The 14,684-nt window shown below is 47.1% G+C and overlaps 1 protein-coding gene across 1 annotated transcript in view; it reads right to left on the reverse strand.

Moving 5' to 3' along the window:
* LOC115656478 (very-long-chain enoyl-CoA reductase-like) overlaps positions 1–13,682 on the reverse strand; it is a 39,340-nt gene extending 25,658 nt beyond the window's left edge. The window contains exon 1 of the mRNA XM_030573244.1: positions 13,408–13,682. Coding sequence (XP_030429104.1) covers positions 13,408–13,434 — 27 coding nt within the window. The 5' untranslated portion in view covers positions 13,435–13,682. The remainder of the gene's footprint in view (positions 1–13,407) is intronic.
* Positions 13,683–14,684: the final 1,002 nt, after the last annotated feature.

Raw genomic sequence — 14,684 nt, forward strand, 5'->3', positions numbered from 1 at the left:
ATGGAGGTCTCTCTCCTTGGAGAACCAGAGAAGAGAAGTCTGCTCCCAATGGAAAAAATGGTAGAGAGGCAGACTCCTAAACCACTATGAGTGAGACTCACAGCCCAGGGGAGGGGGACTATGGGAGCTCTAAGCCACCTTTATACCCTCCCAATCCTCATCTGCTCCAGGGACTGGCAAGGCGACTGGTATAATTTAGAAAGCCCTGGGTCCATGCATATGTTATTTGGCAGCCTTCCCCAGCTACCTTACAAATGTCAGTAATGCCCAGAAACTCCACAGTGCTTAGTGTTGTGGACCCACCCCTAGTCATCCCTCCTGCAAAGGCACATATTCTATGCCAGGGCTTGTAAGAGACTCCTCCAGAGGTAGCTGCAATACCTGCACTGGAGGAAGCCTCTCCAGACTGGACACAGGGCATGCAGAGCTCCTTGGCCCACACCAGCTGTCTTACACAGTGTGAAGGGCTGGAGGCCGGTGAAGATCTCCCTCTCTCTCTGGTATCCAGCTATGCTGAGATCATCACATCACCCTTGGACTTTAAGGTGTCTCAACCACTTTTAGACTCAAGATAAAGCTAAATTTTAGAACAAAATCACCCTTTCCCTTTTCAGAAACACAGGGATGACAACCATGTAAACCGACTTGACTTTGAACATGCGTTAGCTATCAGTGTAGGCCAGTGGTTCTCAAACGGGGGTCCTGAGAGATTGCAATGGTCCTCAATATGCCAACAATCACACCAACAATAGATAGACTCTGCAGTAAGAAACAGGCACACCCATCTCACTGACATCTGTAAATACTCTGCTCTTTTTCTTAAAGCATTACTAAGGACTTGTTGACGCCATGCAGCCTTGTTGCAAAAAGTCAATGTGTGTAAATGCTCTTTGTTGGTACTTTGTTGCCTCGTCACTTTTGCCGACAAAATACTTCCAGCCCCGCAAGCGGCGTTAACATCGTCGGCAGGGGAGCACGCCTGCTGACAAAGCCACGTTCACACTGCCACTTGTGTCGGCAAAACTTTTGTCTTTCACACAGGGCCTTTTTAAAGTACCTGTGAAAGACAACTTTTGTTGACAACTCTGCAGTGTAGACACACAGTACATGTTTATACACACATACCTTTGTCCATCAGTTTCTCAGTTGGGGGTCTGTGATTAACATTGCATTTGAAAAGGGGTCTGTCAACAAAAAAAAAGTTTGAGAACTTCTGGTGTAGATGAACCCTGCCCCCAACAAAAATCCAGTGTGTTCAGTGCTGTGTCAATTCACATAACTGTTGGCCTGGTCCCCAATGTTCCTCCATGCTCTCCAAGGGGCTGTGGGAGTGGGGGAGCAAGGAGCAACACCAAGCACTCCGGGCATCCAGGCCACTTTCCCCACCTGGTCTGTGCTGTGAGGTGAGCATCAGGAGCTGCTGCTCTCTCCCCACCTGGGCTGCATAAGTGAAGGGCAAAGTGACCTGGAGGAGGGGAGCCCTGATTTCGCTCCTCGCTTCCCCTTCCCCCAAGGGTGCACAAAGCAGCAGTTCAAAGGGGGAAAGTTTCCCCTCGTGTCTGCAGGGTGTATGCAGGTGTTAGGGGCGCAAGGGTTAAGGGTTCAAGGGGGGGGGTGGGGAGCCAGGGAGCCCATGGGGGGCCAGGGACACCAAAATACAAGTTCATGCAGGGTACCATTTTTCCTAAGGCCAGCCCTGCAGAGAAGGTGTATCAAAAAGAATTATCTCATACTTAGAGGACCAAATGCTGTTCCCATTGAAGTCAACAGCCATTTTGTCCTTGACTTTAACAGAACCAGGACGTGGCCCTGATGGAATAAATGTGTCCCCAAAGAGGCAGCAGCTACCTCTCTGAAATCAAAAGGTAATTATTATATGTATTAGTACTGTGATTTGCAATGTATTAATTAAATGTCTGTCAGTGCTTCCATTACCCCTCTTTCTGTAGAGCATTGTGTGTGTGGATGAGATAAAGTAACATCTTTTATGGGACCAATCTCTGTTGGTGAAAGAGACAAGCTTTCAAGCTAACAGAGCTGTTCTTCAGGTCTGACCTATGTGTGTATGTCAGGATATATCAATCCTCTGTATACTGTAAGATATATATGAAGTAACTGATTTATGGGAAACACCTTTTCCTTTTTTCCTAATGGCATCAGATCCAAGAACCTTGTTCTCACCTACTAACAAGGTATTTAGATATTGCTATTTTTAGCGTACTAGCTCAGGCCCCACTAGCACAGGCCTATCTACCTGGACAGGATGGAAGTAGGGTTGCCAGACATCCAGTTTTGACCTGGCAGCTCTGGTCAGCGGGGCTAAGGCAGGCTCTGCATGGCTCCTGGAAGCAGCCAGCATGTCTCTCTGGCTCCTAGGCAGAGGTGCGGCCATGGGGGCTCCCAGTCCGTTCACCGTTTCAAGTGCCAGCTCTGTAGCTCCCATTGGCCAGGAACCAATGGTCAGTGTCTGCAGATGGGGGCAGCACAAAGAACCGCCTGGCCACGCCTCCGCCAAGGAGATGGAGAGAAATGCTGACCATTTCTGGGAGCCGCCTGAGGTAAGCGCCACCCAGAGCCCGCACCCTGAACCTCGTCCTATGCCCCCAACTCCTTTCCCCAGCCTGGAGCCCCCTCCCGCACCCAAACTCCCTCCCAGAGCTCCCCCCTCCTGCATTTGAAACCCCTCAGCTGCAACCCCACACAAGAGCCTGCACCCCAAGCTGGAGCTCTCACCTCCCCATCTGCCAACCCCCTGCCCGAGACCATAGCCTACCCTGCACCCTGAACCCCTCATTTCTGGCCCCACTCCAGAACCCAAACCCCCAGCCCAGAGTCCGTACCCTCTCTCACACTCTATCCCACTGCCCCAGCCTGGAGCCCCCTCCCACATGCCAAACTCCTCATTTTTGGACCCACTCTGGAGCCCTGAACCCCCTTCCACACCCCAACCCCCTGCCCAGCCCAGTGAAAATGAGCGAGAGTGGGGGAGAGCAAGCAACAGTGGGAAGGGGGATGGAGTGAGCAGCGGCAGGGCCTTAGAGAAGGGATGGGGAAGGGGTGGAGCAGGGGTGTTCAGTTTTCTGCAGTCCAGAAAGTTGGCAACCCTAGCTGGGAGGCCTGTTCTCAACTGCAGTGTAAAGATAATGTCTAAAATCTTTGGGGATGAAGATGGCAGTAGAGGACTTTGAAGCCTCTAGGATTCTTGTTCTTTGTGATTTTCTGTTGCTAAGAAGCAGGATTAGCTCAGAGGTCTTATGAGGCAATGTGGACAGGTGCTTGAAGCAGCTTTGACAGGCACAGATCATTTACTTAGCAAAGTTCATGGGACAAAGGCAACAATGGATATAATACAAGGGAAAAGAGCCCCTCAGAATTTTTTTTGCATCTGGGCTTAGAATTCAGTGCAGAGGGGTCACCTAGGGCTCAACATGCAATACTCCTACTTACCAAAAATTCTTTGAAACTTATGTCTGAAAACATATATTTATAATAGAAATAGACAAACATGTTTGTTCTCTTGAAGGAACACAGTGAACTTGAAATTCAGTCAGTTTCAAACACTGAGTCTTCCTGCCATGTGGTGTTTCTCTACAACCACATTTTCCTGTTTTTAAAAGTGATTTTCTCTCCCAAGACTCTCACAAATGGGGGAATGGCTTGAATAACTGTCTTAAAGGGGAAGCAGTGAAACTGACTGTATACAAAGTGTTGTCAAATGCACAATGTAAAGAAACTAGGGGGAAATTTTTTTCCTGTAAATCTTCAGTGTTGCTTGTAACAAAAAAATAATTTTTTTTTTCAGTCAGCAGCATGGGGTTTAGATTGGTTGCGTCCCTTCAGGTGTTCCCAGATCATTCAAATATCTTATGCATAGCTTCCTTATCTTTGTCATGCACAAAGGAGTGCTCTTAAAACAGAGAATCCTAATTTTCTTTGCAGTCCAATTAACCCTGCCCAGGCATTTAAACTCAGCCTTTTTACCTGAGTCATGCAATCCAGAGATCATTAGAGCAAGGGAAATCTTTGTAATAGGACCTGCAACATCCCAACAATGCTCTAGGCAGGCAGCACCACACCAGCTCTCATTAAGGCCTGGTCCACACTACGCTGTTAAACCGATTTTAACAGCGTTAAATCGATTTAACACTGCACCCGTCCACACTACACTGCTCTTTATATCGATTTAAAGGGCTCTTTAAATCGATTTCTGTACTCCTACAAAATGAGAGGAGTAACGCTAAAATCGATATTACTATATCGATTTAGGGTTAGTGTGGACGCAAATCGACATTATTGGCCTCATTCTTTTACAGTAGCTACCCACAATGCACCGCTCCAGAAAGTGACGCTAGCCTCGGACCACGGACGTACACCACCGAATTAATGTGCCTAGTGTGGACGCGCACAATCAACTTTATAATATCTGTTTTATAAAATCGGTTTTAGCTAATTCGAATTTATCCTGTAGGGTAGACGTAACCTAAGAGAGTTATCTTCACAGCCGACTTAATTGTTTTCAATGACGGCTTCAGTTTAGCAGAAACTGAAGGACCACCTGGAGTAGACTGTACCAACTCAATCCACCCCTAGTCAAGATGAAGTTTTGCTAACATTGTTCTCAAGAACAGCTTCCTATCCAAACCAGTTAGGGAAATCATGCTAGAACCATGTTATTAGCAACAGTAAGTTCCAGCATGATTTCAAACACAGTGAGGTCAGAGCCCAAATCTGCAAGTGCTGCAATGTCTGCAAACCTCCCAGAAACAGGGATCCTCACAGCAGGCCTGATTCTGAGAGGTGTCAAGCACCAATAACTACTACTGAAGTCACCTGGAAAAGCAGATGCTCAGGATTAGACCATACACTTCTGTAGCTGAATTGCACATGATCCTCAAACCACCTTTACCTGCAAATGAAGGGACTGAGCAACATGCTGGTTATTTAGTATAACCACTGGGGTAACATAAGGAATCATCACTTGGCTAGGTTAGACAGAACACGTGAAAAAAATACAAGACTGGATACCCCAGCATTTTCAGGAACATGGGTGGATCGGGGTGAAGGTTTTCAAGAACACAAATGGGCACTCAATTCTTATTGAACTTTTAAGGGGAGTTGGACACCTAGCTGCCTTTTGTACCTTTGATAATTACCCTCCAGCTCTTTTTCAAAAAACCAAAGAAACCAACCTCCCCACCATCAGTAAACTTTAAATGTGCTTCTCCTTTTCCCAAGAAAACGGACAAAAAACTCTGTCCATCCTAAAGAAGAGATGGGGAAAACTGTCCTAGCACTTAAATAATTTGGCCATATCTCTGTTTATCTAATCATTTTCAGTTTGAAAAATCTTTCACCTAAGACATTCCCTAAATGCAATGGATTCATCAAGAACTAATTATGACTAAATCTGCCTGTAACGAGGCGGTGTGGCTCCCCTCCTCCTCAGAGAGGGTCGAGCCCCGTCAGATGCCGGAAGGGGCGGGGCCACAGGGCACTGGACTCGTCCCTCAGAGGGTCAGGAGGCGACCCAGAAGTATAAAAGCCAACCGGCGGCACTCAGTTGAGGCCCAGCCACTGTTGGGAGCAGACCTACCAGAGGGTGCTTGTGACTGGGAGGCTGCTGAGGCCAAGGGTAGTTACCCAGACTGGCCGGAGCTTCCCCGCGCCCACTACGAGGAGGCTGCTGAGGCCCAGGGTAGTTGCCCGGACTGGCCGGAGCTTCCCCGTGCCCACTATGAGGAGGGACTGCCGGAGCTGCCCCATCCCTGCTGTTACCCTGAGGAACCCCTGGAGCAGGCATGGCCGGACTTCCCAGAGGTACTGCCGGATCTACCACCCAGCCCCAGCCGGGAGAGGCCCATGCTACTGGACTTCCCAGGGGCTGATGCCACCGATCAGGTAGGCCCAGAGGGGGAGATTGGAAGTCAGGCTGCAAGTGTACTGGAACCCATGTCAGTGTGTCGCGGCCAGGATCCCCACTGACAGCAGCGAGTCTTGGCTGCCGCTAGGGCCCCGGGCCGGAACGCAATGGAGTGGGAGGGCCTGCGTTCACCCTGCCACCCTCTGAAGGGTGGCAGACTCCCCCTCCCCCTGGCCTGAGGAGGCCACTCAGATTAGTTTGTGTTTGGTGCCCCGCCTAAACCAAGGGCTGGGCCCCTTTCAACTGTACCGCTGCTCAGCCCTGCATCAGAGGGCCTGAGCTCCCTGACTTGTATTATTGCTCAGCCCTGCGCCAAGAGGGCCTGAGCCTCTCTAACTGTGCGTTTGGTGCCCTGCGTGACCCGAGGGCTGGGCCCCTTTAAACTGTGCCACTGCTCGATCCTGCACCAAAGGACCTGAGCAGCCTGAACTGTTGCGTGCTCAGCCCTGAGCCAAGAGGGCCTGAGCCTCTCTAACTGTGTGTTTGGTGCCCTGCCCGACCCAAGGGCTGGGCCCCTTTAAACTGTGCCACTGCTCAGTTTTGCATCAAGGGGCTCGAGCGGCCCGAGCCTCGGGCGAGGAGGCCCTCAGCCCCAGGACTGAGGGCCTGAGACCCTGGGCTGACTTTCTGTTTACTCCGCCCTGTAGCAGAAGGCCGGAGTTCCAAGCGACTGTGCAGCGTCGCCTAGCCCTGACAAGAGGGGGCAGACTCGGACAGCGTGTAGTGAGACCAGTGTGGCTCCCCTCCTCCTCAGGGAGGGTTGAGCCCCGGCCAGGCACCTTTACACTGCCTAACTGGTGATTTACAAACATATCTAGCTCAGAAAACCAAGGGCCCAATCGTGCAAACCCTTACTCACATAAGTAGTCCTCATGCAAGTAATTCTGTTGGTATCAATGGGATTATTATTTCATGTAAGGATGAGTAAAGGTTTGCAGGATAAGGCCGCAAACAATTCTATTCCAAACACTGGTATATTAAGTGTAATTTGTTTATTGATTATATAATATAAGAATCTTAAAGGGACATGTTAACTGAATGCACTTCTGTCTGAATATTTTTCTACTATATTTACAAGAAATACCTAAGATTACTATATTTGAAAGAGAGTAGAGAAAATCAGTAAATGAGGGGTTTGGGCAGGGGGTTGGGGGTGCAGGCCCAGTTGGGGGTGTGGGCTCTAGGATGGGGCCAGGGATGAGGGGTTTGGGGTGCAAGAGAGGACTCCAGGCTGGAGCAGGGGGTTGGCATGTGGGAGGGAGTTCGAGGTGCAGGGAGGAACAAGCTCTGGGAGGGAGTTTGGGTGCAGGAGGGGGCTCAGGGCTGGGGTAAGGGATTGGGGCATGGGATGGGGTTCAGGGTGCGGGTTCTGGGCAGCACTTACCTCAGGCAGCTCCCAGAAGCAGCCACCAGGTCCCTGTGGCTCCCAGGTACATGGGCGGCCAGGAAGGCTCTGCATACTGCCCTCGTGCCCGCTGCAGCTGCCTGCAGCTCCCATTGGTCACAGTTCCTGGCCAATGGGAGCTGTGGAGCCAGCGCTGGAGGTGGGGGCAGTGCACAGAGCCTCCCTGGCCACCCAGGCGCCTAAGGGCCACAGAGCCCTGGTGGCCACTTCCAGGAGCCGCACAGAAGAAGAAAGTTGGATTGCCAGGCGTTCCGGTCTAAAACTGGACGCCTGGCAACCCAACTTTCTTCCCTCTCTGGATGCTTTGTTTTGGGTCTCGCATGCAACTAGGCAGCCAAGTACCTTGATTGGGTGCGCTTATCTTCCCCCAGTTCATGGATCACAAGCAAAGCTAGGTGCCTCCATGCAGCCCAGACTCAGGTGCCTATTTCCAATAGAGGGCCAGGGTTTACACACACCCCTGCTGGCATCTTCCACAAGTTAGTTTAGATGGCTCTCCACCTTGCATGCAGGCTTTGTGGATCGCAATCTAAGGTGCCTATCTCTCCCCATTCATTGTATAGGGAGCCCGAGGCACCTAACTCTGGCATTGTGGATCGCAGTGTTGTTTCTGTGCCTAAGTCCCTTTCTGGATTCCACTCTTAGGCCTCAATCTTGCAATGGAGCTCATTGCAGAATCGGGGCCCTGCTTCAAGTAACATGGTGGGCTGTGCTTTGCAATGTCATGCGAAGCCTATTTCTCAAAGTTGCACTCTTTTTATGAGAAGCTCTTCATTAAGTATGGTTTTAAAAACACTTCTGATCTCTATCTAGAGCAACTGAAGGATGTAATTTGTTCTAAAAGCCACACAGCTCAGCAAAGCTGTCACTACTTAAATGGCCATGTCTCTACCAAATATAACCCACAACTACTATATAAGAATTTCTAAAGAACTCAGCAAATCTGAACACACTAACATCAGAGGCTAGGGGAAAAATATAAATTATTCAGAATGTAAGTGTTCACTTTGTTCATTTACAGTACAAAATATAGATACATCATGCCAGATCAGTGCATTTCTGAGCTTATGTGCCTATACTTTCCATAACATAATAAATGTTTGCCATTTGATGAAAGAACATGCAGTGCTTTTCATATTCATTTGACTGTTTTTGCTTTTTTGTACAGAGAGATGTTCTTGTGAAGTGCTTCTTCAATGTGTGGTACAGTTAGATTTGTGTTGTGAGTGTAATCCTGACTGATGTCCAACTTGATAAACAAGCATTGGAATTGCCTACTTTTGATCCACTAATATTTTACAAAATACTCCATAACTTGTTTGAAACTGAGAGGAGCCCTGAGTCTCTCATGAACTGACCAGTTTCCCCTCTCTGTAGTAGTCACTACTAGGATAAGTATTAAACTTCTCTTCGTGGTTACATTCCTGTATCCGGTAATCTCATAAGTCTCAGAACAGCTATGGAGTTACATTAATTTATTCAGGCTAGAATGGACCCTCCCTTTGGCCTACTTCATACCTAAACCAGTGCTGAGCCCAGCCAGAGAATGGAGGGAAAGGCAGTGTGTCTCCCCTGTCCTGGCACTGCTAGGAGCCAATCTACTGCAGCACAGGTTAGAGTAGCTCTGAAGGCTGCCTGAATTTCCACCCCGACTGCAATGGCCCATGTGAACCATTTCAGTAGCTGATGCTAGCCAGGACAAAGGGACATTTTGGCCACATCCTCCCTTCTCCCAGTAAGCCTTGAGCACTGGAGGTGATATGCAGCTAGCTATGATGGCTCTGTGTGTGCCAGGGAAGATCCCACACACTAGGAATATTTCCTGGGGTGCGGGGTGGCGTTATAGCTATATTGCAGGAATTAGTTCCCCCTTATATTAATTGTAGAAATATTATTTATATTCCTAGTGAATAGGGACCTCACTTTCAGTTCTGTGCTTGGGGTTAACTGGGCAAAGGTGCTATGCCAACAGGACCCTTAACTCACATGCACATGGGCAATGTATAGTCCCCTTGTAGCTATACCCAAAAGTGAAACTGACTGTGTCCCAAGTCAGTTAAATGCATGAAATAAGCCGAATAAAAAATCTTTCAGTAACAATAATCCTAAATTTATCCAATAACAATAGTAGGTACAAATATTCAGAGTGATTTTAATGTTCGTAAAGTGCTTAGTGATTCTCAAATGGAAGATGCTTCAGAACTGCAAAGTATAACACGGGTTTCAGAGTATATAATAAACAATACTGGCCTACAACTTAGATACTTATCTTCTCTTTACTTAGAACTCCATTTTGAATTTATGCAAAGAAGCATTATAATACTAATATATTACAATAATTATAATAATACAAATACTAAAATATTTTGGTTTTATCCATGTATGTGTAATCAAATTGGTGGGGTGAGCTGTATGGGAAGTTATTCACTCCAGCCTTTCTCAATAGCACTCAGATTGGGCCAGTGTGCGGTGCTTGTGGTATGCTTTCCCCTCTTTAAAGCTACTATCTAGTTCTCCAGAATCTCAGCTTTCATTTTTTAAAAAAGGATCTAGCTGTTATGGTTGTGAAGAAAATCTCAAAAAAGTGAACTGAAACCAGACGTCTACTTGAGTCTGCAGAGAGACCTGATAGCTCTGAGCTATTGAGTTCTCCCCTGTTCAGCTTATTAGGCATTAGCTCAGATGCCTAGTGATGATTTAAATGCCAACATTGTTATCATTTCATTCCTCATGTAAGAAAAGAGAAGGAAGATCATGGATCTACACAATTTACTGTGCCATTTTGTGGGTGGCAATTGGGAGAATCTCATTATTTCTATTTTTTCAGCACTCAAAAAGGAATCAAACCCAAGGAGCATAGCAGAGCCAGTGGGCACATGCAAGCAGCACTTGAGGTAGCCAGTGGAACTCACAGAACAATCATGATCTTATACAGCCACATAAGCTACAGTAGCATCTCATTTTGGCAACTCACATGGGGCAAAGCTTATTTTGTAGGCAGAGTTAGAAGAGTGCCACTGCACGACTTTCCCTGCCTCATTGTGAACCCTGGTTGAAACTGGGAATTGTTGTGTATAAAGCCTCTTGACAAAAAATAGGTGAGAACAGAACATAAGTGACTAGTGGTTGTTTGCTGAATCTCTACCAGCTTAAGGAACAAAAAAATTGTTGAGTTTCCTGGCAGTAGTATTGGCCAATAGAAAAAATGGCTGCTTGGCCTACAGAGTCAGCTTATAGGTGAATGAGAGAGCTTCTTAAACCAAAAACAGACTAGTTATGAACCCCAAACTTGGTGAGAACATATTTGCCAGGCTCTGTTCCCACCGAAGTTATTGGCAAAAGTCCCACTGATATCAGTGGATTCAGGATAGCGCTCTTAAACTACATAGATTTTTTCCCCTTTCTTTTCTGACCTAATTAGACTTGAGTTCAGGATTCCTTACATCCTCTGAAAAGATTGCTGACATCACTAACATTTAGCAGCAACTGATAGTGGGCCAGATAGTGTTTTAGGCACAGCCTAATGCAGAACTGCACCAACCCAGCAAGGGCTCTGGGGAGCCTTTTGCCTGAGAGAGATACATTGGGCCAGGTCCTCGGCCTCCAATATGTTCTTTTGCACTGCTCCATGCCACACAGGCAAGCTGAGGATTCCTCTTGCAGAGGGGAATCCTTGGCTCACATGAAGCCAGCTATACCAGACCTATACTGTCCTCTGTAGTGAGATGACATAAGATACAGGGCCTGTGGCAGAAACACTTTGCACTGCGATGAGCCTCAACGGGATAACAGACCCTGTGGGGCTATTGTCAGTAAGTTAGAGCAGCCTCACGTATGCTGCTGCCCTCAGACCCGAGGAACACAAAGCCATCTTTGCTGTGCCAACACCCACACCTTGAATCCGGCATGAAGTGCACCTCAGACAGACTTGATGATCTGGTCTAATGCCTCTCAAATCTCCTAGGGAATGCAGCCACTGCACCACCCCTTAAGAAGATGGAGTCTTCAATGCTTTCGTGGCCAGCCAGACAGCTCAGCTCTACTCTACTGGCAAGTGTGAAGCACAGAGTGGATTGTTCCTCAGGGAGAGCTAGCAGAGTTTGTAGTTGTGTCTGTCCCTTTTAGTCTGGGCTACTGAGGTATAATTGACACTGAGCTAAAAGTGCAAGAAGCTGCCAGGTGCCTATCTATGCTAGGGCTAATGAAGCTAACACTGATGTAGCAGAAACATTGGTAATATCAATGGGAATTTCTTCTTAAAATTCCTTAGGGTAAGATAGATAGGGCCATAGGAGGAAGGCTCTGTGCATCTTTATCTTATTCACCCATGCAAGGGCCAGAGATAATCTAGCTCATCCTGTTTAGGTGCTAGAGATATCTAAAGTGTTTTCTAAGTTTTGGTAAAAGACAGAATCATGGACCTTAGGACTTGATGAGTAAATGGAGGAGGAGCTGCTTTTCAGACACTTGGTTTAAAACCCTGTTAATTTTTAAATGTGCAGATATTTTACTGATAATTTTGCATTTTACAGGGGTTTGTTTTAATTAAAGAGGCCTTTGCATTTACTTTTAGGTTAATATGGGAGAGTCTCATGGTGGAGAATCTGAAATGAGAGATTGCGAAAATGAAAGAGTTATCTAGATAGCTGCTAATTAGTATTATTTTGAAATTCTAACTCCCCTGCTTTGACATGAACCAATCTTCAGAACTTTCTATTAGCTGATATGAACACTCCCTCCATTGGAGCTTAGTGTAGCTGATTAAATGTAGATTCTTTGAGTTATGCCAAAAGGTAAGATAGATAGGCCTTTTTGTGATGCTGTGTTTAGTATACACACAGAAAAAGTTGAATGTATTCAATTCTTTCTTGATTTTTTTATTTGACACATATTAATGCAAGAATCAAGTACATCATTAAAATGTAAATGTCATTGACTATAGAAATGGCCAAGAATATTTCAGACAACTTTTGCCACCTGTCTTTCAGAACCAGAAAAGACAGCTCTATTAATCAGTGACCATTATTATATATAGTTTATGCAATGCCCCAAAGCATAGCAGACACTGTATGCAAATGACTGTAATGTGCAAATGCCTTTATGAATAAAGAAGTCATCTCCTTTGATGAAAGAGACTCACAACAGGTGTTAGGGGTTCAGTGCTTTTGTACTGAAATACCTCAGGAATTAATTCATCATACCATGCACATGCTTTTAAGCTTTCATGCTATGCTTTAAAAAGGCTCCTACTATGTACAGCATTGCAACATGCAGCATTTAACAAGGGTCTTCCAAGAAGCTAGAGATGAATGTTGCCAGTGACATTTATCTCCCTCTGTTTTTTCAAACAGCAAGGATATATATATACCCAGGGCAGAGTGAACATTACGGGGATTAGGAAGGGCGGTGAAAAGAGATGAGTGCTATTGATCCCGGACCTCCCCAAATCACAAGTAACCCTGTGAAATTATCCACAACAGGATGCAGAGATCCTTTTCCTCTCCCGTTATGGGCCATCTGACCCTGAACAAATCACCTAGCCACTCAAAAATGCCAAGTTGGAGTGATCAGCCCCAGGAGGAGAGGGACACTAGAAAAACAGCTGCCTTGGAAGAGATTGTCATTTTGGATTCAGGCTTTGAACCATGGGTCTATGTGGCCTAGTTTCTCCTCACTCACCCAGGGAAAGCCACAGATGGTTTGGCCTTGTGCTTACATTTTATGCAAGTCAAGTACATCAAAGCCCCCTGCTTCAAAAGCCTGCAACTTAAAACTGTTTTTGAAAATCCCAGTAAGCTGAGTTGTGGTAGCCTTTAGCTTCCCTGCAGACGGGCTGTGACACTGCTGCCCCCAGGAGGAGCCGACTTGGAAGCCCACCCTGCTCACTGCAGCAGAAACCCCTCGGTCACTTTTAGCCTTCTGCCTCCCTCCTGTGCAGCTCCAGGGACTGGGCTGCTCCCAGCAGCGCAGGGCTCCGCGCCTCATTCACTGCCCGTTGTTTAGAAGCCCACCCAAGTTTGCTACGATGCGAGCCGTGGGCCCGCTCCGCTGCCCTGAATGATCCTCGGTACCAGGCACCCACCTCAAAGAAAGTGACTCTGCTGCCCATCCTGGGTGCCGATTGCAAGCGTTGTGCCCGGCTCTGGCTGCTGGAGCAGGGAGCAGAACCGCTGTCGCCGCCTCCTCTTCCTAGAGCTGCTGCACTTTAACTCGGGTCCCCGGCGCGCCGGCCAATCAGGAGATGTCCACTGCCCTCCTCTTCCTTCCCTTGGGCTCAGAAGCCCTACCGCGAGGGTTGCATGCGGTTCAGGGCAGCGCTGCCAGCCCGTCCCGTGCATCACTAACCCCCGCCATCCCCATGTGCTGTCTGCAGCCAGGCTGCGCTGAGCTCAGCATCCCCACAGCAAGGGGAAGGGAGATCCGGCCACATGCAAGCCAGGACTGCTGTTTGCTATCTGCAGACTGAACAGCATCGCATGCCTACTGCAAACACAGAGCATATAATGGTAGAAATGAAAGGCTGGAAGAGATCTGGAGAAGTCATCAAACCCAGCCCCCTCTGCTGAGGTAGGACTCAGTATACCTAGACCATCCTTGAGAGGTGTAGAACTTCCAATGATGGGGATTCAACAACCTCCCTTGGAAGCCTAGTCCAGATCTTAAATGTCCTTATGAGAGAAAATTTTTCCTAAAATCTAATCTAGCTCTCCAGTGAATATTGAATAATACTGGACCCACAACTGAGCCCTGTGGGACCTCATGAGATACATCCCCCCAGTTTGACAGTGAACCATTGATAATTACTCTTTATGGTCTTTCAAGCAATTGTGTATCCACATTATAGTATTTTCATCTAGCCCACATTTCCCTAGCCTGCTTATGAGACTATTCCATGAGGGTGTATCAGAAGCCTTACTATATTGCAGGGGTAGGCAACCTATGGCATGCGTGCCTAAGGCGGCACACGAGCTGATTTTCAGTGGCACTCACACTGCCCGGGTCCTGTCCACCGGTCCAGGGGGCTCTGCATTTTAATTTAATTTTAAATGAAGCTTCTTAAACATTTAAAAAACCTTATTTACTTTACATACAACAATAGTTTAGTTATATATTATAGACTTAAAGAGACCTTCTAAAAACGTTAAAATGTATTACTGGCACGCGAAACCTTAAATTAGAGTGAATAAATTAAGACTCGGCACACCACTTCTGAAAGGTTGCCGACTCCTGCTATATCGCATCTACTACTTTCCCCCATCACTAGGCCAGTAACCTCATAAAAAAAAGAAAGTATGTTGGTTTGGCATGATTTGTTCATGACAAATCCATCCTGGCTATTCTTTGTAAACCTATTGTCCT

The sequence above is a fragment of the Gopherus evgoodei genome, chromosome 8 (genome assembly GCF_007399415.2).
Source record: "Gopherus evgoodei ecotype Sinaloan lineage chromosome 8, rGopEvg1_v1.p, whole genome shotgun sequence".
NCBI classification, from domain to species: Eukaryota; Metazoa; Chordata; order Testudines; family Testudinidae; genus Gopherus; species Gopherus evgoodei.